This window comes from Salarias fasciatus, chromosome 2, assembly GCF_902148845.1.
Source record: "Salarias fasciatus chromosome 2, fSalaFa1.1, whole genome shotgun sequence".
In the NCBI taxonomy this organism is placed as follows: domain Eukaryota; kingdom Metazoa; phylum Chordata; class Actinopteri; order Blenniiformes; family Blenniidae; genus Salarias; species Salarias fasciatus.
In genome coordinates, this window is record NC_043746.1 from 12,779,807 (window position 1) to 12,804,779 (window position 24,973).

The 24,973-nt window shown below is 43.2% G+C and overlaps 4 protein-coding genes across 5 annotated transcripts; 2 read left to right on the forward strand and 2 right to left on the reverse strand.

The window, feature by feature from the left end:
* Window positions 1–20: 20 nt before the first annotated feature.
* On the reverse strand, window positions 21–4,100 carry slc25a51b (solute carrier family 25 member 51b). Its single transcript, XM_030114925.1, has 2 exons — window positions 3,951–4,100; window positions 21–2,430 (listed from the first exon to the last, which is right to left on the reverse strand). The coding sequence occupies exon 2, from the start codon at window positions 2,371–2,373 to the stop codon at window positions 1,444–1,446; it is 930 nt and encodes a 309-aa protein (XP_029970785.1). The 5' UTR covers window positions 2,374–2,430; window positions 3,951–4,100; the 3' UTR covers window positions 21–1,443.
* A 181-nt stretch (window positions 4,101–4,281) lies between these two features.
* Window positions 4,282–12,542, forward strand: ints10 (integrator complex subunit 10). Of its 2 annotated transcripts, XM_030114905.1 has the most exons (18): window positions 4,282–4,812; window positions 4,890–4,957; window positions 5,044–5,147; window positions 7,159–7,298; window positions 7,373–7,454; window positions 7,540–7,680; window positions 7,791–7,959; window positions 8,062–8,231; window positions 8,323–8,462; window positions 8,554–8,707; window positions 8,915–8,997; window positions 9,313–9,468; window positions 10,246–10,354; window positions 10,517–10,596; window positions 10,780–10,942; window positions 11,091–11,184; window positions 11,443–11,511; window positions 12,006–12,542. In XM_030114905.1, exons 1-18 carry the CDS (start codon window positions 4,684–4,686, stop codon window positions 12,160–12,162), a joined length of 2,208 nt encoding a protein of 735 aa, XP_029970765.1. In that variant the 5' UTR covers window positions 4,282–4,683; the 3' UTR covers window positions 12,163–12,542. The 2 variants fall into 2 exon arrangements, with proteins under 2 accessions (XP_029970765.1, XP_029970773.1); XM_030114913.1 differs by lacking the exon at window positions 11,443–11,511 and having other exon boundaries at window positions 4,283–4,812.
* tlr1 (toll-like receptor 1) lies at window positions 12,466–16,568 on the reverse strand. The gene is made up of 2 exons (XM_030114897.1): window positions 16,290–16,568; window positions 12,466–15,055 (listed from the first exon to the last, which is right to left on the reverse strand). The coding sequence occupies exon 2, from the start codon at window positions 15,046–15,048 to the stop codon at window positions 12,652–12,654; it is 2,397 nt and encodes a 798-aa protein (XP_029970757.1). The 5' UTR covers window positions 15,049–15,055; window positions 16,290–16,568; the 3' UTR covers window positions 12,466–12,651.
* Window positions 16,569–18,557: 1,989 nt separating this feature from the next.
* Window positions 18,558–23,489, forward strand: klb (klotho beta). Its single transcript, XM_030114137.1, has 6 exons — window positions 18,558–19,322; window positions 20,435–20,948; window positions 21,039–21,307; window positions 21,413–21,669; window positions 21,865–22,781; window positions 23,059–23,489. The coding sequence occupies exons 1-6, from the start codon at window positions 18,558–18,560 to the stop codon at window positions 23,487–23,489; spliced, it is 3,153 nt and encodes a 1,050-aa protein (XP_029969997.1).
* Window positions 23,490–24,973: the final 1,484 nt, after the last annotated feature.

A 24,973-nucleotide genomic window follows, 5' to 3' on the forward strand; every position in this document is an offset into this window, starting at 1 on the left:
TCAATATCATCAAAGGTATCTCACTTTTAGAACAAAGTCTTATATTTGAGGAGAAAAACCTCGAAGATTCAGAGACAGAAAAAGCCATCAAACACAGTACACTGTGAACACTCATGTTGACAAATTTTTCAAAAAAAATAAGCCAAGTGATCCATGTATATGGCAGCTTGAGCTCTTTGTGCCAATGAACATTACCCTCTGCCACCGTCTTCTCTCAGTACCATTACTCTTCAGCCTTCCTCACCCTCTCAAATGTCCGAGCAGCATGCCTTTCTTCTCTGGGCTGTCTTGCCCAGTCCGAGCCGCTGTGCGGCAGCGACTGTGTCTACTCGAGCTTGAAATCTGAGCCCATTATGTCAACAGATGTTACAGGCAGAGAGGAGGGCAAGCGTGAGAGGAGCAAATATCAAAGAGTAGCAAATAGGAAAAAGCTACACTAATACAAACGGCACAGAGATCTTACGAAGGAAACAAACACTGCGGAGCACTTTGTTTTATAGTTGATGAAGAAGCAGTAATTCAGAAGTCCACAAATGCCGTGACAGTGCATAGCAAAATAACACCAGGTCTCTCTTTGAATGAGCTCCTATTCGTTGTAATGGAGCCAATAAATCTTTAAAATGGATAAAGATCTGAGTCAAACATTTTGCTGACAGATATTTCATTGGGCACTTTTTAAATTCACCAAGTAACACATCCTGCTAGGAGCACTTCAAAAAAAAAAAAAAAAAATCAAGACAAACAGAATTTAATAGAACATTTGCCATTGATGAAACACGTGAAAATAGAAACAATTTTAGAAAACTTTGCTGTTTTAACTGTTTGTTCTGTATTTGTATAAAAAAGAATCAGCAGGTAATCTTTAGCATTAATTTTCTGAACAGAATGACAAAACAAACGGACCGACAGTTCATTACATTCTCCCTAACAACAGCTCTGAGGGTTTTTCAGTGGTCATAACGTTTTTAAGTTGGCAGGATTTATTTTTATTTTTACAGAGGAGGTGCTCTTAGTCCAACAAATAGATGATCACGGTCCTTAAAACACCACTGCACAGACAAAGAAGCAACTTCTTGTATCAAATGTTTAGTCTGTTCAACTTCTGCTTTCTTCCTCTTACTTTTGCAAAAGGAGCAAACGAGGGCGTCACAGTTGGACCCTGGCACATTTTGGATAGGCTGAAATGTGTAGCTTCTTTTCAAAATCTCAATAATTTCAAAAAACTAACAATGGCAGGTGGCTATTACACACTGTTGGCCCCTGTGAGAGTGCAATTTTTTTTTTATTTTTATTTTTTTCACCCCCTTTTCGGTCCTGGAATCGCTGTCCTGTTATCAGCGCCAGACAGCAAGTGCATAGGCGTTTTAATTTCCCTCTTTAAATTTGCTCTGTTCCTTCGTGACAATACCAAATACCTTCCACTCTAGATCCTGATCACCCCTCTCATAAAAGCTTCAGCAGCAGCTCGTAGGTGGCGTTGATGATGCCCCAGGAGAGCAGTGAACGGTGGTAGTTGAGGTGAGCGCCTCTGAACAGCATGGCCAGGCTGCCCCCCCTTTCTCTCCACACTGTTAACAGCACCTCCTTACAAGGCTTGAAAGCTCCTCCAACCTGAGACTGAGCCCGGGACTTTACCACATTTAGTGGATAGAACATGATGCCTAGACCAGCCCCCAACAGCCCTCCACACACAAAATCATTCACCAAATGGCCAGTCTTGTTCTTAGCCTCTGGAAGCTGCTCCTTAATGGGTCCCCGGAGCCCGAAGAAGAGCACATTGCTCGGGCCATTACGCAACAGTATGGGTACGAGGCCCCGGTAGCACTCTCTGACGCCGTACTCAGTCAGAAGTGTCCGGAAGGTGTGGGCTGTGTTGTTGAAGCGCCCGTGGTGCCGATGGTCCTGTAGGAGAGTCTGCACACGCTCAAACGGCGTTAGAATGGCCTCTGTGGTTCCTGCCAGCGCTGCAGCAAAGCTTCGTGTTACCAGCTCTGGCACGTCACCTGCCCGATCGAGTAATACTCGAGAGAAGTCCTCGTACAGGCCAAACATGATGGCCACGGTAGTGCTCTTCTGGAGGAGTGGGGGCAGCAGTCCTCGGTACAGGTTTCTCAGCCCATCCCTCTGAAGCTGTCGAACTGCCTCGGTGGCCAGGACGCCATGCAGCTGCTGGCGAAACAGCAACTTCTGGATGGGGAAGGTGATGACGATGTTGGTAAAAGCTGCAATTGAACCACAGACATAGTGCTTCCCCTGATGCCCCAACAGGGTGCTCAGAGCCCCAGCAGGCAGCAGGGAATGGCCTCCTTTGGTCAGGGCAGACTGGGGCTGAGGTGTCCGGGCAGACTCCGAGTCCATGGTGCTAACAGCCATGAGAGGCTCAGTGCACCACAGGCTTATTTTCCAGCATCTTACCAGTAATGGGGACTTCTGTAAGACAAATAAAATGCTAGTGTTGGTTACTTTATATGTACAAATGTAAATTTTAATTGAAAAAGACACAGAGAAACACAATTTGTTTAGAACATTTAGCTGTGACCTCACAAAGAAATATCACAATATATCACTGTCGAAAAATAGAAGCCGACTATCAAATCAAAGTTGCATTAAAATAGATTTAATATCACTAAATATAGAGCACATCTGCAGAACGGAAATCATTAAAATGCTAAGTTTTCTCTGCATGCACAGCAACATATGTGTCAGAATATTACCGACTCTGTCACAGGCTGCAGTCCACATTTACTCAAGAGATGTTACCAGTTGGGTACATTGAACCCTTTGATCACAGCTGCCTGCCCTAAACTTGTATGAACAAGGCTGACCTGACAGCATACCGATAAGTGTTATTATATAACAGACTGATAAGTGCAGTCAAAGCCATGAGCAAGAGGGGGGTACATCTGTACGTCAAATGTATTTACGCAATTCCATTTGCGGGTGAGCAGAGGACCCTCCGACTGACATGATCAAGTTTCAAAGGAGGCATCTTTTCTTTAAGCATGAAAGACTAGCAAAACACTCGCTCAATTACATCAACAATAAGGAATAATAATAAAAATAATGATAATAAAAAGAAAGATTTCAAAATTATGTAAAGCAAGCTGTCTGCTACTTCTATACATAGATCAAGAAGAAGGCTGTGCTGGCAAAGCTGTGGGGTCATCAGAGGTCATGGCAGGCCAACCAAAATATCACAGCAGAAATCTCGACACACAGTAGATTCAGGTCAGTATGACAGACTGCAACTAATGCTTAATACCTCACGTTATTCAGACACATTCACACATTTCTTAACTATAAATTAAAGAAAACATGAAAATCAAACAAGAAATACTGTATTATGAAATATCGCACCCGTCTTAATCAGAAGACAGGCGTCCTGATCGGTCGCTTAATTTCAGACTCGATTTCTTGTACTAATATTGACTCCACAGCTTGATATTGAGCCATTAACCCCATCTGCACTGAACACGCCCTGTCTGCTCTGTTTTCCTGGAAGTTGCCAGTTTGACGGGCCATGCCTGTTGTTGTAGCATGTTGTGCCAGTCAAAGTGGATTAAGACAAAGTGCACATGTCCGCTCTGACAAACACGAGCAAAGTGTACTTTACTGCAGGTGTAGCGAGCTAAGGACCAGCTGCTCCATCATGGGCTGGCACACTTTAGCCTTTTGGACGAAACGCCTAAACGTTAGGTTGGTTTGCAGGGCTTGCTAGCTTCACGATGCTAGCGACCGCGCCTCGACACATGTCTACCTAACCTGTCACAGGGGATTTAAAACACCATTTAAGAGCTGTATGCTAAGTAAGGTGTCTGTATGCCTAGCATGCTAAGTGGCTAGCCTGATCAGTGTCAAAACGGACGATTGATGACTGGCTGGAGACTCCGTGGACAACATTTGAAAGTTGAGAGGCAAATTGAGTTTTGGGGTCATGAACGAATCTTTACCTGCTGCGTACACCAGTCTGTCTTCTCCCTGGACGGGTAGCGGGCCACCAGCAGGGTGTTTGGGCCCCTGCTGTAGGTCGTGTCTGCAGCACCACCAGAGCAAGGGCGGAAGCAGGTGACAGCAGCGGCGCGTGCGCACTGCGACACATCTGACAGCTAATATATGTAGCATTAGACGTTTTTCACATCAATGACACCAGTTTTATTCATCGTCAAAAGGTAACAGTGAGTAGTTTGGGTTTAGCAATTGTGGCAAGTGGCTAAGACGCGCAGATTATTTCACTTGAATGTTAAAAACAGACATTGTTCGGATTGTTTTGGTGCTTCGAACCATTATGACGGCGCTTAAGAGTTGTGCCGTAAAGCTGCCCTGCACGTCAACTTTTACGACAACGCAGGACGTCATCAGGTAGCGATTGTGTCGAAAATAAATGTGTAGCTTTGTCTGGCAAATTCATAAAGACTTTGAGCTGATCTCACTTTTATATAGCCGCGATTTCCATTTTTATGAAAGGTAATTGACAAATGCGGCTGGTAAATATCAGTCGGAGATATGTCAACTGGATGTAAACAAACTGGTGCGAACTCGAACTAGACTGTATTGCTAACGGGAGAACAGGCTTCCAATGTACACTCGGCATCTTTAAGGAGGCCTAGAAAACATCAAACTACAGCCAAGGCTGTGTGTGTAGTCGCTTTTCGCTTTATGCAGCAATTTCTGCATTAAGTGATCATGTCAGCGCAGAAAGACTGCGAGTTTTTGGTGAAAAGAGCCCGCGAGCTTGTATCGGATGATCCGTGTGCGGCCAAAGCCTGGCTCATCACAGCCAGAACTCTTTACCCATCAGACTTCAACATACAGGTAATGTTTAGCACCTTCCTGAGCTTTATAAGACAATGCAATGTGGAAATCTGTTTTAATGGACATTTTCTTCGCAGTATGAAATGTACACAATTGAACGAAATGCCGAGAGGACAGCGTCAGCGGGAAGACTGCTGTATGACATGTGAGTGACAGCTCACACCCGTCTCTTGATATACTGACATGTGCTGACCCTCATCTAACATTTGCAATATTCTATTCATCCCTGAGGTTTATAAATTTCCCGGATCAGCCTATCGTTTGGCGTGAGATCAGTGTCATCACAGCAGCCCTTCGCAGTGACTCTCAAGACAAACAAGCACAGTTTCTACGAGGTGAGCGCATAGAGATTACTGAGCGGGCTTGCTGTGAAGCTAAGAGTCCAAACCAGCACACAGAGACACAAAATTACTACTAAAAGAGACAAAACTTTCAAATCTATCTGGGCCCAAACAACAGGGACACCAAATTAAAAAAAAAAAACACAAGTTGCAAAACTGCAGAAAAGATAAACAAAATACGACAGAGAAGCAATCTGAACCAAAAGAACACAGCATGACCTTGAAGTTGATGTCTTACAGAAATTAGTTATTATGCCGTTGCATGAAAAAGCTCGGGAACCCCTGAGAATGTCCTTTCTTGTCTTTTAGACATCATTTGGTGTTTGGATCACCAATCTCAGTTTGATTCATCAAGTAACTAATGGACTCAGTAATATTTCACTGGTGAAATGAGATTTATTGGATCAACATAAAATTTGCATCAAAACAAAATAAGGTGCTTAAATTTGGACACCCCAACATAAAAATCACATTGATATTGATTAGAGCCTCCTTGACAGTTCCTACAGCATCCAGTGAGTGTCTGGATTCTTGATGAAGGCATTTTGGATCATTCCTTCTCACAAAACATCTCCAGTTCAGTTAAGTGTGATGGTGACCGAGCATCAACAGATCTAATCATCCCACAGATTTTCAATGATAATGAGGTCTGGGGATGGGATGGCCGTTCCAGAGCATTGTACTGGCCCCTCTACATGAATGCCTGCGTAGATTTTGAGCGGTTGTTGAACGTTGTTCTCAAGAATCTGCTGATATTGAATGTAATTCAATGCGACCCTCAACTTTAACAAGATTTACAGTACCAGCACTGACCACACAGTCCCATGGCATGATGGAACCTCCATCAAATTCCACTGTGGCAAGTGTTTTTCGTGGAGTGCCGTGTTCTTTCACTGCCATGCATAACGCCCCTTGTCATGAGCAAATAAGTCCATCTTTGATTCATCAGTCCACACCACCTTATTACAAAATGAAGCTGACTTGTCCAAATGTACTTTTGCGTACCTCAAGCGACTGTGTTTTTGGCGTGTGTAGAAGAAGCTTTTTCCACATCACTCTCCCATGCAGCTTCTCCTTGTGAAAAGTAGACTGAGTTGTTGAATGATGCACAGTGACTCCTTCTGCAGCCAGATGATGTTGTTGGTCTTTGGAGGTGGTCTGTGGTTTTGGTTTGTCTTTGAGCATCCTTCACATTTGTCTCACTAATATTTTTCTTGGCCTTAACAAGAACTGTCCCTGTGGTCTTCCATTTCCTCACCATGTTTCTCACAGAGGAGAAACTGACTGCTGAAATGTCTGAGATAGCTTTTTGTAGCCTTCACCACAATGTTGAACAGTGTTTTGAGGCCCCCGTGTTGGCGCTCTTCAGAGGAGATTCAAAGAGATCAAGAACTTGCTATTGGCCACCATAAAGACCTTTTCTCATGATTAGATGCATCTGTCTACCAATTTCAAGGCTTGATCAGCTTGTGTTCCAATTAATCAGTGTTTATCATTATGTTGACTTACTCAAATCAACATAATGATAAGGCTGCCTAATTTTTTGCACAACCAATTATTCACATCTCATTTCATACAGTTGCTACACTAAAAATCTTTGTGTAAAAAAAAATACCCCAGTATGTAGCTTTTAGTGGAAAATGAATGCCATGCCACTGTGATCATTTTCTTTGAAGATAGAGTAACTTAAAATGCAGCCTTAGCTTTTTGCCCAAGCTTTTTCATACTGCTTTACATTTTATTTATAAGATTGATTTCATGACACCTAAGCTCACTGTACAGGATTAAATATTATAAAACTTAACATTCTATGATGTTGCTTTGTTAAAATAAATGACAACATTAAAAATATTCAGAAGTTTGCAGTAGACAGATATTGATGGACACCTTTGTATACTTTTCAACATTCTCGCTGTGAGAATTGTGACTCTGAAGTGTGTACAGTGATGGAGAGAAATTGCTTGTTTTGGAATCTTAAAGTGTTTGATCTCTTTGTCCCGCCCAGGACTTTTTGAGACGCTGCCTGGTCGCGTTCAGTGTGAGATGCTGCTGAAGGCCACAGAACAGTGCTTCAACACTTTGGAGAAGGCAGAAATGCTGCTTCTCCTGCTGAAGCGCTTTCCAGAGTCTGTGGTTCAACACGGGGTATGGGATTATACCGCAGATCTTTCGTTTTAGCTCATTTAACAATATGTGCTGACAATCGGCTCTGTTCCCAGGTTAATTTAGGGGAGACATTACTGGAAGCAGAGGTATCAGAGAATGTGGAAACTCCCGTCAACTGCTTCAGAAAGCTTTTTGGTCAGTGAATGTTAATGAAAGTGTTTTTCCTCATTTAATGGAGACGTCACTCTTATCACACTGCACTGTTTATTTGCTCCTGCAGTTTGTGATGTCCTTCCTTTGGTCATAAACAACATGGACATGCGCCTGCCGGCCAGCCTCATGCAGAAATACATGCTGAAAGCAGCTGAGTTCTACATTGGCTACGTTACCCGAGGACCCTCAGCTGATGCACAGATCCAAGGTAAAGGTGAAAGCTGCAGCTTTATTCTGGTGCAATAGGTTCCAACTTCTAATGTTGGTGTTTTTTGGTGTTTTGACAGTATTTTGTTTCCTCTTCTTCCTTTCTTTCAGGCACTCAAGAAGCTCTGAAGTCACCCAGTGTTCCTCGCACATCTCAGCGTTACGTGATCGATGGCCTGTCAGAGAAATCGTCGCTGGTAGCAGAGCCCTGGGAGAGGCTGCTGGACATCCTGGCTGTGGTTGGAGCTCGCTGCGAGTGGCAGGGAGACAAGGGACAGAGGTTGTAAAGCAGTCCTCCCATCATTCACTCACTCCAGAGTTGAATTTAGCCGAGAAGTGAACGTCAGTATGTTTTGTCTTTGTGCCTATGTGCTTGCTGTAGGAGTTATGTGGACATGCTGCAGAGAGTTAAAGAGCTGTGTCGGTACTTGCCTGGTCTGGAAGGAGACACGAGGGCCCGCTGCTGCAGTCAGGTCGTCATCTGTGCAGCACTGGTCCTCTTCCGCAGCGCCTTCCTCTATATCTCTGCTGTGCAGCCCGCACTGTTCCAAGGTCAGTTTTCCTCCTTATAAACACACATCGTTCTCCATTTGCTGAGTGTCAGTAAAGTGTGAGGATCACGCTGTGTGTTTGTGTCCTGTAGGGGTGAATGCTCTGAGCTCCGGTCCATGGATACTTGTAGAGGATCTGAGCTCGGTGTACAGTGAAGTGGAGCTGGAGAGAGGAGTGGTAAAACATGCTCACAAGAAACGCAAACTGCCCGACGGGAGAGAGAAAACTATGGTGCGTACTGAGTGGAAATTTATTTTAAAGTTCTTACATGACACTATTAAAGAAAATGTGTTTTGTGTTTTTTTTTTTACTGTGCATGTAGAGCTCAGATGACGAGGAGGGTTCAGGGAAAGGACGCGGGCGACATATTTTATTGAACAAGACTGAGATGCCCGGCTGGGCTGAGACTCTGGAGAGCTTCCGCACTGCGAGAGAAAGCTGGGACCTCCTGCATTCCCACGACGGTCTGGAAAGTGGTGAGCAGCACTCATTTTTTCTTTTTATATTTATTAATTTTATTGATTTATCAAGACAGCATTCAGTCATGTTGCTATATTATTACCAGCCAGGGGAAAAACTGCTGAAGGTCCACAAGAGATTTTTTTTATCATAAAATGACAATTTATGTATGGATTATTCCACAATTAGGTGTCAATAAATTGTTTCATTGTCGTGTCTGTTAGAGTTTAAGAAGATTTGTGCTGCGTGGAAGACAGACAGCTGGCTGTGGTTCAGAATATTCCTCACAGACATGATCATTTACCAGGTAAGAAACTGCTTAATCTTTTAATAATATGTATTAATCTGTCACCATTATTACCAGTGCTTGCTTATAATAACTTTGTTTTCATTTTTGAGTATGGGGAACCCAGGTTAAGGACCCAGTTGTGATAAGACAGATGATTACCAGTGGTTCACGAAATTTAGAAATATTTAGAAAATAAAACCACTGAAGCTTTTATCACAGTGAGCCTGCATGTTGACCCTGATTAGGAGACTTTCCTCCATAAACATTTCTAACAGTAGATGTTCGTTACTCGCCCGTGCGAACACACTGAGGGTGTACCTGTGTCGTCTCCAGGGTCAGTACCGTAAAGCCCTGTCCAGCCTGCACCAGATGGCTGCAGTGCAGCAGCCTCAGCCCGGGCAGCAGAGCCCCTCAGGCCAGGTCACACTGGAGCACCACCGAGCCCTCATTCAGCAGGCGTCCTGCCACTACGCTCTGGGAGAGTACAAGGTACGTGCACACGTTCACTGGCTTGTTTGGAGAGCAGAGAAGAATATAGTGTTATGCTTTCATAGTATTCAATCCCAACAGCCTGCCTGGGCTAAACACGTTTGATTTTCAGCCTGTATTCTTTCAGTAATCCAGTAATGTATGCTCTGTGTATTCATATTGTTTATTTGTTTAGTTATTTTGTAATAGTTTAACTCATGGACATTTACACAGGATGTAGTTAGCACTAGAATTAAAAAAAAAAAATGGACGTGCCATGGTCCTAAAAGATGCATCTGATGTTTTATTAACTGGCCTGTAGGTGGTGCTAAAGTTCAGGTTAGCTTTGAAACTGCAGGGAGTTAAAATCTTCAAAATTGAGTTTTTCACAACTGGGGATGCTTCACAGTTAACTGCAGCTTTTGTGTGTTTTTAGCTGATTACTGTGTTATTTTGCTGTTCAATAGTACTGCTCGATTAGTGAATATGTTGATGCATTCATCCAAGTAGGAAACGTTTCTTGAATCAGGTCGACTGGACCTGATCACTTCATTTAATTTACATTATATGTCACATCAACTTTGTGAAAGTGAAGATGTGTTTTCCAAATAAATAAATAAATGAATGAATAAATAAATAAATAAAAATAAATAGAATATTTGAATTGTTCCGTGATGTTTTAAGTGAATATCTTTCCATTGCCAGGACAAACCCGCCTACTTGAAACATAAAAACACAGCTTTGACTTGGCGACGTTGTGCATGATAAAAAGATTTTCTCTGCTTCTGTTTTGAAAAGCGGGCCTGTGAAAAGCTGCTCGACGTTGTCGGTGCACTGATGCCACCAAACCAAGAACAAACTAAAGCTTCCGAGGACCAAGGGAGAGTGAAGACCAAAACTAGGAAAGGTATCTGTAGCTTTCCATTTGTTTAAAAAAAAAAAAAAAAAACCAGAAACAGTTGTATATGGTTTGTATGTGTGAATGTTCTCATGAACCAAGTGGAGCCTGCCTGATAAGGCTTCGATTTGTATTTCAGTATACAGATGTCTCTTTTTTCACCTGAAACAGGTAACGACCTGAGACTGCTGCCCTGCACCTGCAAAGCCGTGCTACCGTTCTGTCTCCAGCTCATGCTAGCGTGCTTCAAGGTATTTGAAAATTAAACTTTGTGGAAATCAATGAAGTTTGCAGGTTTTTATTTTGGCCTCTTCCTTTGTACTACTTTTGACCACTGCACATACACTGAATATAAATGCTGTATTGCAAAAAAATATCACTGAGCCCGTGAAACCCACCTGAACCATCTTTCTTTGATTTTGTTTCATTTCCAGCTTCGTGCTTTCACAGATAACCGGGACGACCTGTCCCTCGGTCACGTCGTCGTCCTTTTGCAGCACGACTGGCCGCAGGGCGAGCTGCTGTTTCTCAAGGCAATAGATAAAATCTGCCAGCAAGGAAGTTTCCAATATGAGAATTTCTTCAACTATGTCACGAGTATCCTTTTTTTTTTTTTTTAACCGCACACAATGAAAACACTGAAGAATGTTCATCTTCTGTTTGTCTGCCACTCTCTCAGTGGTTGCTCTCTCGCTGTTGCCACAGTTTTAGATGTTGGCTTCCATAAGTTCATGCTGTTTCTCAGACATCGACATGCTGGAGGAATTTGCATACCTGCGCACTCCAGAAGGAGGAAGGATTCAGCTGGAGCTCCTCCCCAATCAGGGAATGCTGATTAAGTAAGCGACTCGTAATCCGAGATGTTCCGGCTGACGCCGCGACTCTCCGCTCTCGCCGCTCTGTTGGCCGTGTTTTTAAAAGAGGACTGTGCTGCTGACTGATGATTGATCGTTGATGAAGTTGTTAACAGAGCGAGCCTCGTAAAGAGGAAGAGGGTAAAAACAGATGAAAATGAAGTTGCTGAACTGCTGCAGAAGTAAAAGACGCTTGAATGCACCCGCACTGACTGAGAGTTGTTGAATGTTACTGTCCCTCAGGAACCCTAGTCCCGCCCTGGGGGTGGAGTTAAATACCCTACTGCTACAAGGGGTGCAGACCATGGAAAGGTACCCCAGGCCCCTCCTCCCACAGTCCCCATCCCGCCCAACGATCACCCTTCCTCCATTCCCAGCTGCAAGGCTTGTCATCCCCTGAATTTTTGCTTTGGGCCTGTCATTTTACATCAAGATGTAGCTGTCTTTTGGTTTTGTTTATTTGAGCCATTACTTGTCTTTCTGTGGTCATTACCGTTGTTCTTGTTGATATCTGAGGATGGTGTCGGTGTTGTTGTACAGTCAGTTTAGTTTCTTGCCTATTCATGATCTCATTTCATTTGTGGACATGTTTTATGTGGATTTGATTTAATGTTATGAAACATGTTGGAACTCGACCGGCTGATTTATGCGAACGAGGTAAAAGCAACACGCTGTTTTCATGACATTGTTTCCGCTACATAAAACCAGTGTCCGTTTATGGAAAATCAACCCAGAATAGTAAACATCTGACAACACCATTGTTTTTGTTTATTGTTTTTTTTTTTTTAATCTTTTTTCTCTTGCAGGCACCACACTGTGACCCGAGGGATCACCAAAGGAGTGAAGGAGGATTTCCGTCTGGCCATGGAGAGGCAGGTTTCGCGCTGTGGAGAGAACTTGCTCAGTGTGCTTCACCGTTTCTGCATTAATGAGAAAATAATCATCATCCAGTCCCTTCCTTGACTCTGGCTCTGCGGGTGACGATAGAAGCAGTTTTAGCGACGTTTGACTGACTTTATGATTCCACAGGAGACATTTCAGCTCTTGGGATTCATCATGCAAAAACTGAACTCTAAAGAAAAGAATTAACTTGTGTGTTCTCTGTTCCTTGCCTTAGAAGTGGACCTCGCTTTCACAGATGTACGGTTTTCGTGTCTGTTTTCATTATTAGTGTTGAGGCGTTAATACCCACAAGGCGTCCTGTTGTTCGGCTTGGTGAGTGTCAGTACTGATAAAAGAATCAAGAGGACTTTTGCTACTGTTCGGGAAACTTTATTTTTTTATAACGTCGTTGATCTTTTTGTCAGTTTATAACGTCAAATAAATGTGATCTGATGTTTGAATATATTGACATCAATCATTGACATCCACCATGTGTACATAAACTGCATTCACAACTAATTTAAGATTTATCAAAGCAAGCAAAAAAAAATAATCTGCTCATCTTGCGGCTCATTCTTGTATTTGTGCCGCCGCTGCGTCTGGCAGGTCCGCCTGCAGCGCGGCTCTGAGGTTCGCCCAGAACAGCCGCTGCTTGACTCTGTCCTGAGGCCACTCCAGGTAGGTGTGGCGGCTCATCATGGACTTCAGCTGGTAGTACTTGGATGGGATCAGGTACTGAGGCAGCGGCTCGAGCAGCACCAGCACGATGCTGTCCGATCCTCGAGCGACGCGCTGGTGACTGGCGAAGTAAAGCTCGTAGTGGCACCACTCACTCTTGACAAAGTGAGCAGAGAGCACGAACACTGCTCGCCAGCTTTTCTCCACGCAGTTGATGATGTTCTCAATGATGGTTTTTCCTGGCACAAAGTGTTTTTCGTGGTGGGAGATTCTGAGTCCTCCTTCCAGATTAGGAAGAAGGTCTTGGTGCACCCAGTCGGCGTCGTGCTGACTATAAGACACAAACGCGTGGAATTCGACGCCCGCCAGATCTGCAGCTCCAACCTGCCGTATTCTTGCTCGGCGTTTGGCTCTGGTCCACTGCCAGATCATACCGATGTACCAGGGAACATCCAGACGGTGACACAGGACCACAACGGACACAATAAGAACTACCGCCGGGACCAAGATGGCAGATGCCAGAAGCCAGACGTTGCACATAACCTCTGGGATCCAGAAATCCTTCAAGGCTGAATTTTTTACAGCCTCTGGGTAGCTGCAGGAATAGCCCAGAGGCCAGTCCATTACTTCAATGCCGGAGTGGTCTTTTCTTTCAGATGAGATACCAAGTCTGATGAAGCCCCTCAGAGAGCAGGTGCAGGTGAAAGGGTTGTGGCTGACATCCAGGATTTTCAGTTTAGGGCAGGTTTCCAGCTTGCTTATAGATGGAGCATGAAGAGAATTCAACTTGAGCAAAAGATTGTTCAGGGCAGGAAATGTACCACAAACTGGCAGCTCTCGCAGCTTGTTGGCATTCAGATTTAGCGACGAAAGGTTTTCCAGTTTTAAAATGGTCGACGGTATTGCAAGAATCTGGTTGTTTTGAAGGTCCAGGATCTGTAGCTTATTTGGGAGACATTCAAAAACAGAGTCTGTCAAACTGTTAAAAGACAGATTCATCACAGTGATGCCAGGTGGCCAGAAACACCTAATAGAATCTTTATAAACGATGGAGTTGAGGCTGAGGTCCAGGTGTTGCAGTGACGTCATGTTGTGAAAACGCTTACTTAACACGTGAAGACTTTTAAGATTGTTGTCTGCAAGAGTCAAATTCCTCAAATTTGCCAGATTCTCACAGTTTATGGTCTGTTGGTGCTCTACTCTGGAGAAGATTGAGTCAGACATGGCATCATGGGAGAAGTCCAGCTGGACGAGAGGACTTGGAGATTTTGGACAGGTCATGTAAATTAGCGGAGTCTCTACAACTGCCAAACTCTTAACTGGCATGTTGATAAAGAAGTTGTAGACTGCCTCCTGTGAAAAGATAAAAGATTTCGTCACAACCCGTCTGGCTGTAAAGGACACCATTTTTGATTTGTCGGTTACTGCAGTCTCAAAAAGAGGCAGGTTGAATATGGCCATATCGGAGACACTGAAATGAGCAATGTTTTTGTGCAGAGCCACATTCACTAAACTGGTTAGGTCACTCCAGTCAATTAATATGTTACTGAAGTAAAGATGAGAAGTGTAAATTTTTGCTTCCTCGCTCAGCTGCCTACTTAAGCTTTTGAAGCCACCTGTTAAATTCACGAGCTCTACTTCATCAAAATGTGTCAGTGCATCAGAAACCAGACCAGGGTCCACTATTTGAAAACTGCTGAAGACGATCTGAAGCCTATGGGCACGGACGGCCTTCAGGCTTCCCGACTCATACAGCAGTTCATCTTCCAGGGAAAGACTCAGCATCTGCAGATTCACTTTATCAAGGTTCTTAAAATCATCCACGCTGATGTTTGTGGCTCCAGCTGATAATCTCTCCAGTTTTTCGAGGTGACTAAATTCGCTCCCCAAAGTCATGGTAGGAAACATGTTCCAGGTTAAGTTCAGCACCAGCAGGTTCCCTGTGTGGAGCAGGTATGGTTGGCCCGACAGGTTCTTCAGACTGTTGTGGGACAGGTCCAGATCCTCCAGGAGTGGCGTGTCCGAAAATGTCTTTGCATCAATGTCCTTCAGACTGTTCCAGGACATGTTCAGGAACTTCAGGAGAGGCGTGTTTTTAAAGTCTCCGCTGTGAAGCTGGTTTATTCGATTGCGAGACAGGTCTAAAGACTCAGTTGTGTTTGGCAAGTCCTGAGGGACAGATGAGAGGTTTTGGGCGGAGCGATCCACAAAGCTGTCGGGGGATGAAACGCTCTCCTGGAGCAACACCAACAAGGCCGTCGTCCAAAGGACGACCATTGTCAATCTCATCGTTTGCCTGGTAAAAATAAAGGAAGAGAGATTCGTGTTATTGGTTTACACACTTTCCTGTACTTTATTTTGGTTTACCTTGGAAAAAAATCAGTGAATTATATTCAACTCCTACAAATTCCTCTTTCGAGGTTCACAGTCCTAAAATTGACCGGTCAGCTGCTAGAATTTTCTACTAGAGCCGATGTTGCTGTGCTCAGTGTTGAGGTTCAGTCATCGGACGTGCTCAAAGATTCCTGAACTGACCCGTCCTCCATCCCTTATTACTATCATGACCTCTGTCCAGTTTTCAGTCAGGATTTGCACCTACACACACTCTATGATTGTGTAGTTCACCTACTCTTCTCCCGCCGCCTCAAGCAGAAAACCGTCCCGTCAAACCATCAAGCAAATGGTAAAGCATATTTCATACAGAATAGCAGACAGAACAAAACTGAGTCCTGAGCTGAAATATTGTTGCTGCTGCCATGAAAGCCTCCTTGTTCTAACAAACTAGCCTCAGAGACATGCTGTCAAGGTATAAAAACATGCAGAATGCAACAGCTATAGGAGAGTGTTTTTTTTTTTCTTTTTCTTTTTTGACATTTTACTGTATTTTATCATATCATCATTAAAATTGTTTGGTTATGAGACAAGATAGACATTTTCATTCTGATACTGATACTGATACACCACAAAAGAAGGAAAACTTTAAAGTTTAAAATTAAATGGAATTATTTTACCAGTTGGAGATGGAATTGGGCTGAATGTGACCCCTGAACTAAAATAAGTTTAATATCTCTGCTCTAGAAGGCTTTAAATCCTGTCCAGATCTTAATAGAAAGCCATGAAAAAATACATTAAAGAGAGTCTCACTGCTGGCATCATTCTTCCTCTGCTTGGATCTCTTTCCTCTCAGCTCTCAGTTCGCTCCCAGAAAGCCTGACTACATCAGCTCCTGCCATTCTGTACTCACTAAATCCCCTGGACTGTTCTGTTCTGCTTTCAGGTTCCTAAATAGCCACCATTAGGACTCTGTGTGGGGCAGACAAAAATAACAAAATTAAAAATCTTTCTACATCTGATGAAAGCAGATAAATAAAATCTTCATGGGAGCATTGTTTACTGCATAAATGTTGGATTGCATTGAATTGTGTTTTCAGTAGGGTTAGATAGTTGCAACTTAGGCACTGAAATAAACTACTACAAGCACAAAAAATGTGAAATTGTACCAAAACCGACGAAAAGGAGTAATAACTGACCTGTTTTGCACAGATGGATTTTCAGCAGAAAGACTGATCAACAGAATCCATATGTTGAATTTTCAACCCTTAATTCTCAGTCGTCTGTTGTCTGTCCAAAGTGTTTTTCTTTTGTGGAGGTTCATAAATTTCCTCATGAGACAGAAATATAAAAAACGTCTCCTGGAAATCTGAAAAAATGGAATGCAATACAGGACAATAAACGTGAAAAAAAGTTAACCGGAATCATTGCAGGTGAAATGACAAATATAATTCCTTTTGATGGATCTGCTGCTCGAGTTAGATCCTTTCTCAGTGACAGTTTCTCAGTGAATCATTCGGCTGGAAGAAGCAGAAACGGAAATGAAACCATGTCAGAGAGTGGTGAAGCTCTGGTCACACATACAGTACATCTTCTTTTCATTTCCCCTTTTTCAACTGAGCGGTTGCTTTTTATGTAAAAGAAGGGAACTACTTTTTTCTATTATGGTGATGACCTGTATCTGGGTAGAAGTAAAAGTAATATATTACAGCTGAATTTTTATATTCAATTTTGCTGTTAGTCATATTTTCATTTCGTAATTTAAATAGACATTTTCTCATCACAATATAATTATTTATTGCTTGGTGTATTGACTTTAGAAAATGTCCAAAGTATTCAATGAAAAGGGTGACACACACTTGATTGATATGTATCTATAATTTCACCAACAGAATACGTGACTCTGTTTCATTCCATAAATATCAAGCGTCTGATATCCAAAATGAACTTGAATTGAAAAAAAAAAAAAACCTTTATCTTACAAGTATTTGGTAATTCAAGTGACTGATTATGTTTGTTATCATTGTGTTTTGTTCTATACACTTTATTTCTCTCAAGTTTTATGCCTTAACTATAGTTCTATATGAATACAGTGCTAACATTTATATTACATTATGTTTTAGATTCATTTATCTTACTGTCCCCTTCTTCAATCTAGTTTTAGTTATTTTTTTCCTATATGTTGTTTACCAAATTACCACAACAATGTTGCCATTTTTTTCATCTGTTTCAGGCATCTATTGATTTTCTTCTTTAATTCTAATTGCATTACTGTGGATATTTGGGTGTGGGGCAGTTTCCTTCACACATGTATATGTGCATTTGTGCAAGTCTTTCCTTTTAAGCATTGTGTCTTTTTTTTTTTAATCAAATTTATGTGGCATCTGATGGATAGCACAGCATTTTTATCTCCAAAAAAAAAAAATGAAAGAACTACAGCACACGTGTTTTTTGTGGATTCTGTTTAGTTCTCTTCTTTCACACTGAGGTCAGCCTGGGTGGTAGATGAACATTTTCCACTTCAATTGACTTATCCCACTAATGTCCTGAAGGCAAAACGTTTCCTGGGAAACTGCTTTGTTTACTCCAGAGACGGCTGTCTGCGCTCTTTTAATGAAGGACAATCAGGAAAGGGCTTTTTGATGGGTTTCTCATATCATGAAAGCAAGACAAGCGTGTGTATGAACAGATGGACAGTGAGTGATACACACACAGTTGGATCAAAATAAATAGGGTCATATAAGTGTCTCGTGTCACTGTTTTCACCAGGCATGGTTTGATCGAATCTTGAAAATCTTGTTATTTCCTCTTATTTGATAGCTGTGCTTGACATGAGTTGAGCTGAAATCCAATAATTTCATTTTACCAAATATATTTGTGTTCGGTGGAAGCAGGCGACAGTATGATCAGACAACATCTGAGCGATGAAACTCAGATCAGAGTACAAGCTAATTATTGACATAAGAATGTTTTACGGCAATCAGCAGGTCCCCGTGAGCGCCCAGTCAGTGCGTTCAGGTCCTGGTGAGGAAATCCATGGATTAGCCTTCTGTGTTAAATTGTGACTTTCTTTCAAGAATTTTAAATCAACCTGTGGTGATTTAATAACAGAATAAATGTCTAAGAAGAATATTGATACAAGTGTGTGTGGTGCGCGCGTGTGTGTATGAGTCAACCTTTGTATGTGAGAACATTATGTGGTAGGGAGGGGCTGAGTGGGTGCAGAAGTACACTGAGACAGAGATAGGGAAGGCTAACAAGATTGTTAGATGGACACTGCAGCACCTCGAAGCTTCAAATGTTTCCGTGGACTGGCTTTGACCGTTTCTGCTCTTTCCCTACCAACATCATGGATATCTTGTCAACCCCAGGAGGATTTTTCAACATTCACACAAGTAGTTGTGCTGACTGATGACGTCTTCTATCCCGACAAAGCGGATTATTGAATCGAAGTAGAGTTCTTCAGTATGCTTAACCACTTTTCTATTTCTACACGTCGGTATGTTTTGTTCTGCCTATCATTGTTGGTGTACCACTGGAAGGAGGCAGCCTGCTCTCCTGGTCAGGGCAGGAGTATTTGGCAGCAGCCTAAACTGGACCCCGCTTTCAAAGTCCAGCCTTTCCTTCATGACGCCTTTTCCTCTGGGTTCCTCTGGGGCTCGGGGACCTCTGCCTTCCAGACAGAAGGAGCCTGGACCCAGGATGGGAAAGGCACTTCCATCTGGGACCATTTCACACACACAGCTGTAGGTGGCAACTCAACAGAAGAGACTGCCAATACAGCCAGCGACAGCTACAACCGCTGGGAAGAAGATGTAGAGGCTCTGGAATATCTCGGCGTCAGTTCGTATTCTTTTTCCCTCTCCTGGCCGAGGCTCTTTCCTGATGGGAACGCTAGAAATCAGCCAAACACAGCTGCTGTGGAGCATTATAGCCAGCTCATAGAGACACTCCTGAAGAAGAACATAGAGCCCATAGTCACTCTCTACCACTGGGACCTGCCTCAGAAGCTGCAAGAGCAATATGGCGGCTGGAAAAATGACACACTGGTCCACCTGTTTGAGGACTACGCTGCTTTCTGCTTCCAGACATTTGGAAGCCGTGTCAAGTACTGGATCACAATGCATAATCCGTACCTGGTGGCTGTGCAGGGGTATGGGACAGGTGTGCACGCTCCTGGAGAGAAAGGGGGGCCTGCTGCCTCTCTGATTGTGGCTCACAACTTGATCAAGGTGAGTTACACAGAATCACTTTTCTTTAGTAAGTCATGAATGTGTGTACGTTCATGTATTCTTTTTTCCCCCTGTCATTATGACTGTGGCTGATGGAACAGGCTGTCAGTGACCTTTGAACTCACGCAGCTCTATCAGTTAATGATGGTCAATAACTGTTTACATCTTTTTACATAAATTTAGGTCACAGGACTGTGAAGAAAACACTTTTTATTCTGATAAAATACAAGTTATGGAAATCTCAATAAATGTTGCAACAACTTTACAACTTGTCTTACTCCCTTGACGACATGTCAATCCTATTTATTGTGACTGGATAGTAAACAATCCATATGAAGACACACTGAAGTCAGAGTCCACCACATCAGCACTTTGTTGGTGGAGAAAAACAGTGTGTGTCAGGAAGTCATGGAGATATGCCTCATTAATAATCTCTCATAGTCATCCAGCCGTGCAGATGATGTGCATACAACTGAGGCTGAGCACATAGAACGAGCAAACAGTCATTTACTGTAGCCTCATAAATTATTCCTGTTGTATCTCTGGTTTTCACTTCTGCTTTATGGTGTTTCAGTCTGTTTGATTGCATCATTTAGCAAAAACCTATTATTACTCATTTCAGATCTGGGAAAAGTGAGAGAAATCGTTTTCATGTATCTATTTCTGTTTTGTGTTATCCCCTCCCCCCCAAACGTTCAGCTGTATTTTTAATTTTATGTATTTTTTTTAATAAAAAATAAAAAAATAAATGGACTGTCCAGACTGGCAGAGATATGATGATCTGAATTTCTGCCATGTTGGAACACTGCCCTCATAACTTATAGGAGAGAATTTGTAAGTGTTGAAAATAGCTTCTAAAGATGAGGGTGCCCTCCAGGATTCAGTGAAGCCATCAACCAGGACAGAATGATTGTGGATCAGCTTGGACAATATCTGCACTGCAGAGTGAAGCATACAAAGATCATCCAACTATATATAATAAAAGAAAATGTATTGTTTCTTTTTCATATAGCAGCGTATCAAAATGTCTTTTGTGACAGTGGCTTGCTTTTCACTGTGAATACATTTTCATTGTATTTTGCTGCACACTAATGTGTTCCTGTCTTTTTCAGGCACATGCCAAAGCATGGCACGTCTACAATGCTACCTTCCGCACAACTCAGGGGGGAAAAGTATCCATTGTTCTCGGTTCTCACTGGGTTGAACCTCAAAGAGGCCAAATCACTGCTGCTAATGTTGAGTTTTGTCAGCATTCAGTGGAAGCGGTCCTTGGCTGGTTCGCTCAGCCCATCTTTGGCAATGGAGACTACCCCATGTCACTGAGGATCCAGCATGGGCCTCTCCTGCCTGTCTTCACCCCTGAGGAGAAGGCCTGGGTTCAGAAAACCGCGGACTTCTTTGCTTTGTCTTTTGGGCCAAACAACTTCCGCCTCGGACGCAACCTGGTCCACTTCGGCCAGGCAGTGACTCCAGACCTGCGGCGCCTGCTGGGCTGGATCAAGCTGGAGTATGGGAACCCCAGGGTGCTGGTGGCCGAGGGAGGCTGGTTCTCTGAAGCCAATAAAGGAAAGGACGACACAGTGGCCATCTATCTGATGAAAAATTTCATCAACCAAGTCTTACAAGGTGAGGACACACCTAACTTGCTGTACACAGATTGACAAATACAATCAATCCCCTTACTCATTACGTGTACCCCTTACGTGTCTGTTACAGCGGTAAGATTTGATGGTGTGCAGGTGTTTGGCTACATAGCCTGGTCACTGGTTGATGGGTTTGAGTGGAACTACTCATACACCGTCAGACGAGGCCTTTTCTACATTGACTTCAGTCAATCGAATCGGATCAGGATCCCAAAGACTTCGGCTCAGTACTACAGGAACATTGTCAATGACAATGGCTTCCCACAGGAAGAAACCCCCGCTGAGGTCAAAGGTCGTTTCCCTTGCGTATTTCATTGGGGTATCGCTGACTCAACATTACAGGTAAGACAAGAAGACAAGGTGACATATGAGAAGAGTGAAAATGTATAAAAAGTGTAAATGAACAACGGATGTTTTTTCAATCACTTTCTCTGTTTGCTTTTGTAGGTCCACTTCTTCCCCTTCTCCCCACAATTTATTGATCCTCATCTGTACACCTGGAATGTGACGGGAGACGGCTCGCTGCATCCAGTCTCAGAAGTAAAGCTCCAAACCCGAGGAGAACAATGCACTGACTATCTGGCCATCCGAAACCATCTTCGCCTGTTTGCGTCCACTGGAGCGTCTCACTATCGCTTTGCCCTAAACTGGTCTCTGATTTTACCTCATGGAGACCGCTCAAAGGTGGACACTGAGGTTCTGAGGTATGAATGCACCAACACTCAGAAAGGCACTGTATTTATTTAATCTTTGCAAAATACATCTGCTTTTTGTAAGTTTCAGTGACAAAAACGGCTCTTTTTTATTCTCAGAGATTGCAGATGAATCCCTTACACATGAGATTCAGAGGTTTTATGTCTCCTCCGCTGGAGAGGTTCATTCCAATGTGCTCTTCACAGGTACTACCGCTGTGTTCTGACTGAGCTCAAGAGGCTGCAGCTGGAGGCTGTCGTGGTCATGTACTATCCAACACACCATGCACCGAACCTGGGCTTACCCGCGTCGCTGCACGCCGCCGGGGGGTGGCTCAATTACAGCACAGTGGAGGTTTTTAAGGAATACGCAGCACTTTGCTACGAGGAGCTGGGTGACTGGGTTCAGTACTGGATCACCATAAATGAGCCCAACAGATTGGTGGATATTTACCTGAACGGGAAGGAAATGCACCAGGCTGCTCATAACCTTCTTCTGGCTCATGCTAAAGCCTGGAGGTTATATGAGCGGGACTATTACGGTCGTCAGCAGGGACTGGTGTCTCTGGCGCTGCATGCTGACTGGGCCACACCTGCCAATCCTTACTTGGAGTCTCATTCGGCAGCGGCAGAGCGATTTCTTCTGTTTGAGCTCGGCCGCTTCTTAGACCCATTGCTGGGGACGGTACATGAGGAAAAGCAGGCCAAAGGGGATTACCCACACGAAATGAAGATGTACCTGGAGGAGAGGGCGCGAGTGATGGGCCTCCCTGGATCCCCTCTTCCGATTTTTACAGACGCTGAGCGTGAGGAGCTGAGAGGGGCGATGAGTTTTATCGCACTGAACCATTTCACAACCCGCCTTGTTTCTCCATATCCACACATGCAGAAACCACCTCCAGATCACGACTGTTTACTCCTCTCCGACCCCACCTGGCCCTCCTCTGGCCTGGGGCAGGCTGTTGTACCCTGGGGCCTCAGGAAGATGCTGAACTGGGTGAACCAGAGATATGGAGGAACTGTCCCCATCATAGTAACAGGCAGCGGGGTTGATGATCAGGCTCCGTCTGAGGATAAACTCAGACAATACTACATCAGGAGTTACCTCCAAGAAGCTCTCAGAGGTGAGACTTTAATTTTCTACCGAATGCTAGAGTGTGTTGTGTCATTGTATGTGAGAAGGTGCACGTTGGATGATTTGCAGCGAACAGGATGTTAAGACAGAGGCGCAGCCCTGCAGGTTGTACAGGTTTAATGACCTTATTGCTGCCATAAAACCAAGACGCAACGAGCAGCTGTGAATTTACAACGGACTGTAGTCATACTTTGCCCTTTATAGCTTTCTTATCCACATGCGAGCATAACGTGAAATGACTTTTATTCTGATGTGTTTCTTTTCAGCTGTACATTTAGACGGCGTAAACTTGCAAGGCTTCTACGTGTGGAAGCTCCAAGATCGACACGCCCCCCAGTTTGGCCTCTTCACCTCCGCCCAACACCAATCCAAAGCTAAAGCCTCCATCGCTGCGTACAGGGAAATCATCGCTCACAGGGGTTCCCCTGACAATGACACCACGGCGCCCTGCAGGTCCACTGAACCACACAAACCTTGTTCAGTGTGTGCATGGATGCTGAGGAACAAGACGATGCTGGTTTTCGGAGGCTGCCTCCTAATGACGACCATGACGCTGGCAGCACTCATCATCTTCTTCATCACTACCAAGAAAAACCACACACACAGGAGAGGGAGGAGCACTATGAGCCGGAGGAGGAGGAGGAGAAGAAGTGAAGGAGTATCGGTGTGTTTGTGTCCTCCTGTTGTTGACTGGTGATGTGTATATACAGCGTAGTGGTCCCAGCAGAGCCATAAGCTTTAATCGTCTGCTACAGTGGTGTCTGCTATTGCTCCTGTGAACAATGTGTGTTCAATTTACCAACCATCACTTCAACAAGAAAGTGTCCTTGTGCATTTGTATATATTTTTTTTATGATTATGAAATGGGATGTTGACTGAATGCTTCAACCACACATGTTACTGTTTTGCACAGCTCAGGATTTGTTTTTATCAGTGTGCTGTATGGTTTCTGTGAACTTCACTTTAAAAGGACCAAATAAAACCAAAAAGTAATCATCAGACCCTAACGTGTACATGACTGACTCTGCTTCATATCTCAGATTAAATTACATTTTCAGTTAAGAATTAACTGCTTGTGATAGGTTCTTGCATTCAGATTTGTTCCCAAACACAGCACATACTATATATTTTCTGTCAGGCTGAAGCTCCAGTCTGGATCATGAGGCCATCTAGTGTCACAGTTTGCATCTGCGAAGGTGATGGTGATGACTTTAAAAGCCTGATTCAAGTATGGCTGAAACAAGTTCAATTATAATGCTTGTGTGTGTGCAGAAAGGATTTCTCCTTTATTGGGAAGCTATCTATCTATCTATCTATCTATCTATCTATCTATCTATCTATCTATCTATCTATTTATCCACACATCCACAGAGACAAAAACACATGATATTAAAATTCCTCAACCTGAAATGTTTTTATATTTTCTTGTGCCATTAACCACAAATAAGTGACTAAATTCTCCTTCTTCTATAATGAGGGAAAACAACAGGGAGTGTAAAAAGTTAAAATTAAGAAGAATTAAGAAAAGGAGACATAAAAAATGTAAAACCATGGAAGCCAATTAAGATTCAACTAAGAGCTAAGGTAAAAAGACAAGTCTTTGGTTTGTTGGTTTGTTTTTAAGATTATGACCACTAGGTGACGCTCCTCAGAGACCACTTCCAGAGAGCCTCTTGTATGATAAAAACAGATGTGATAAATACAGATGAGTGAAGACCACTGAAAGACATAGACCCTTTCACGCATCCAGCTATTGTAAAAACACACAGTATATACGTATATACTGAAAATGGATTGTATTTACACCATTCATCTGGTCAGGGCAAGTCAATGAAAAAATGGAAGAAAAAAAAAAAATCTAAATTCAAAATCTATTCCAAAATGAACTGATAGTCAATGCAGAGACATAAAATGGGATTTTCTTCTCGTCCTTGTGCAGGCGTGCAGCTGAATTTTGTGGTGGCTGAAATGCTGCAGTGTTGCAGCAAAATGGTCTGAGTCCATGAGTCAACTTGTTTTACTAAACGTTTTTTCATCCTTTTCCCTGTATTAATTGTTAACCTCCGACATATTAATAAGTGGTTTCATATCCAATTATACTGTAATGTGAAATGTTTTGAAATGTTTTCCCCCCCCTGAAATGTTTTTGTTTGTTTGTTTTCAGGTACTTATATTTTTTCC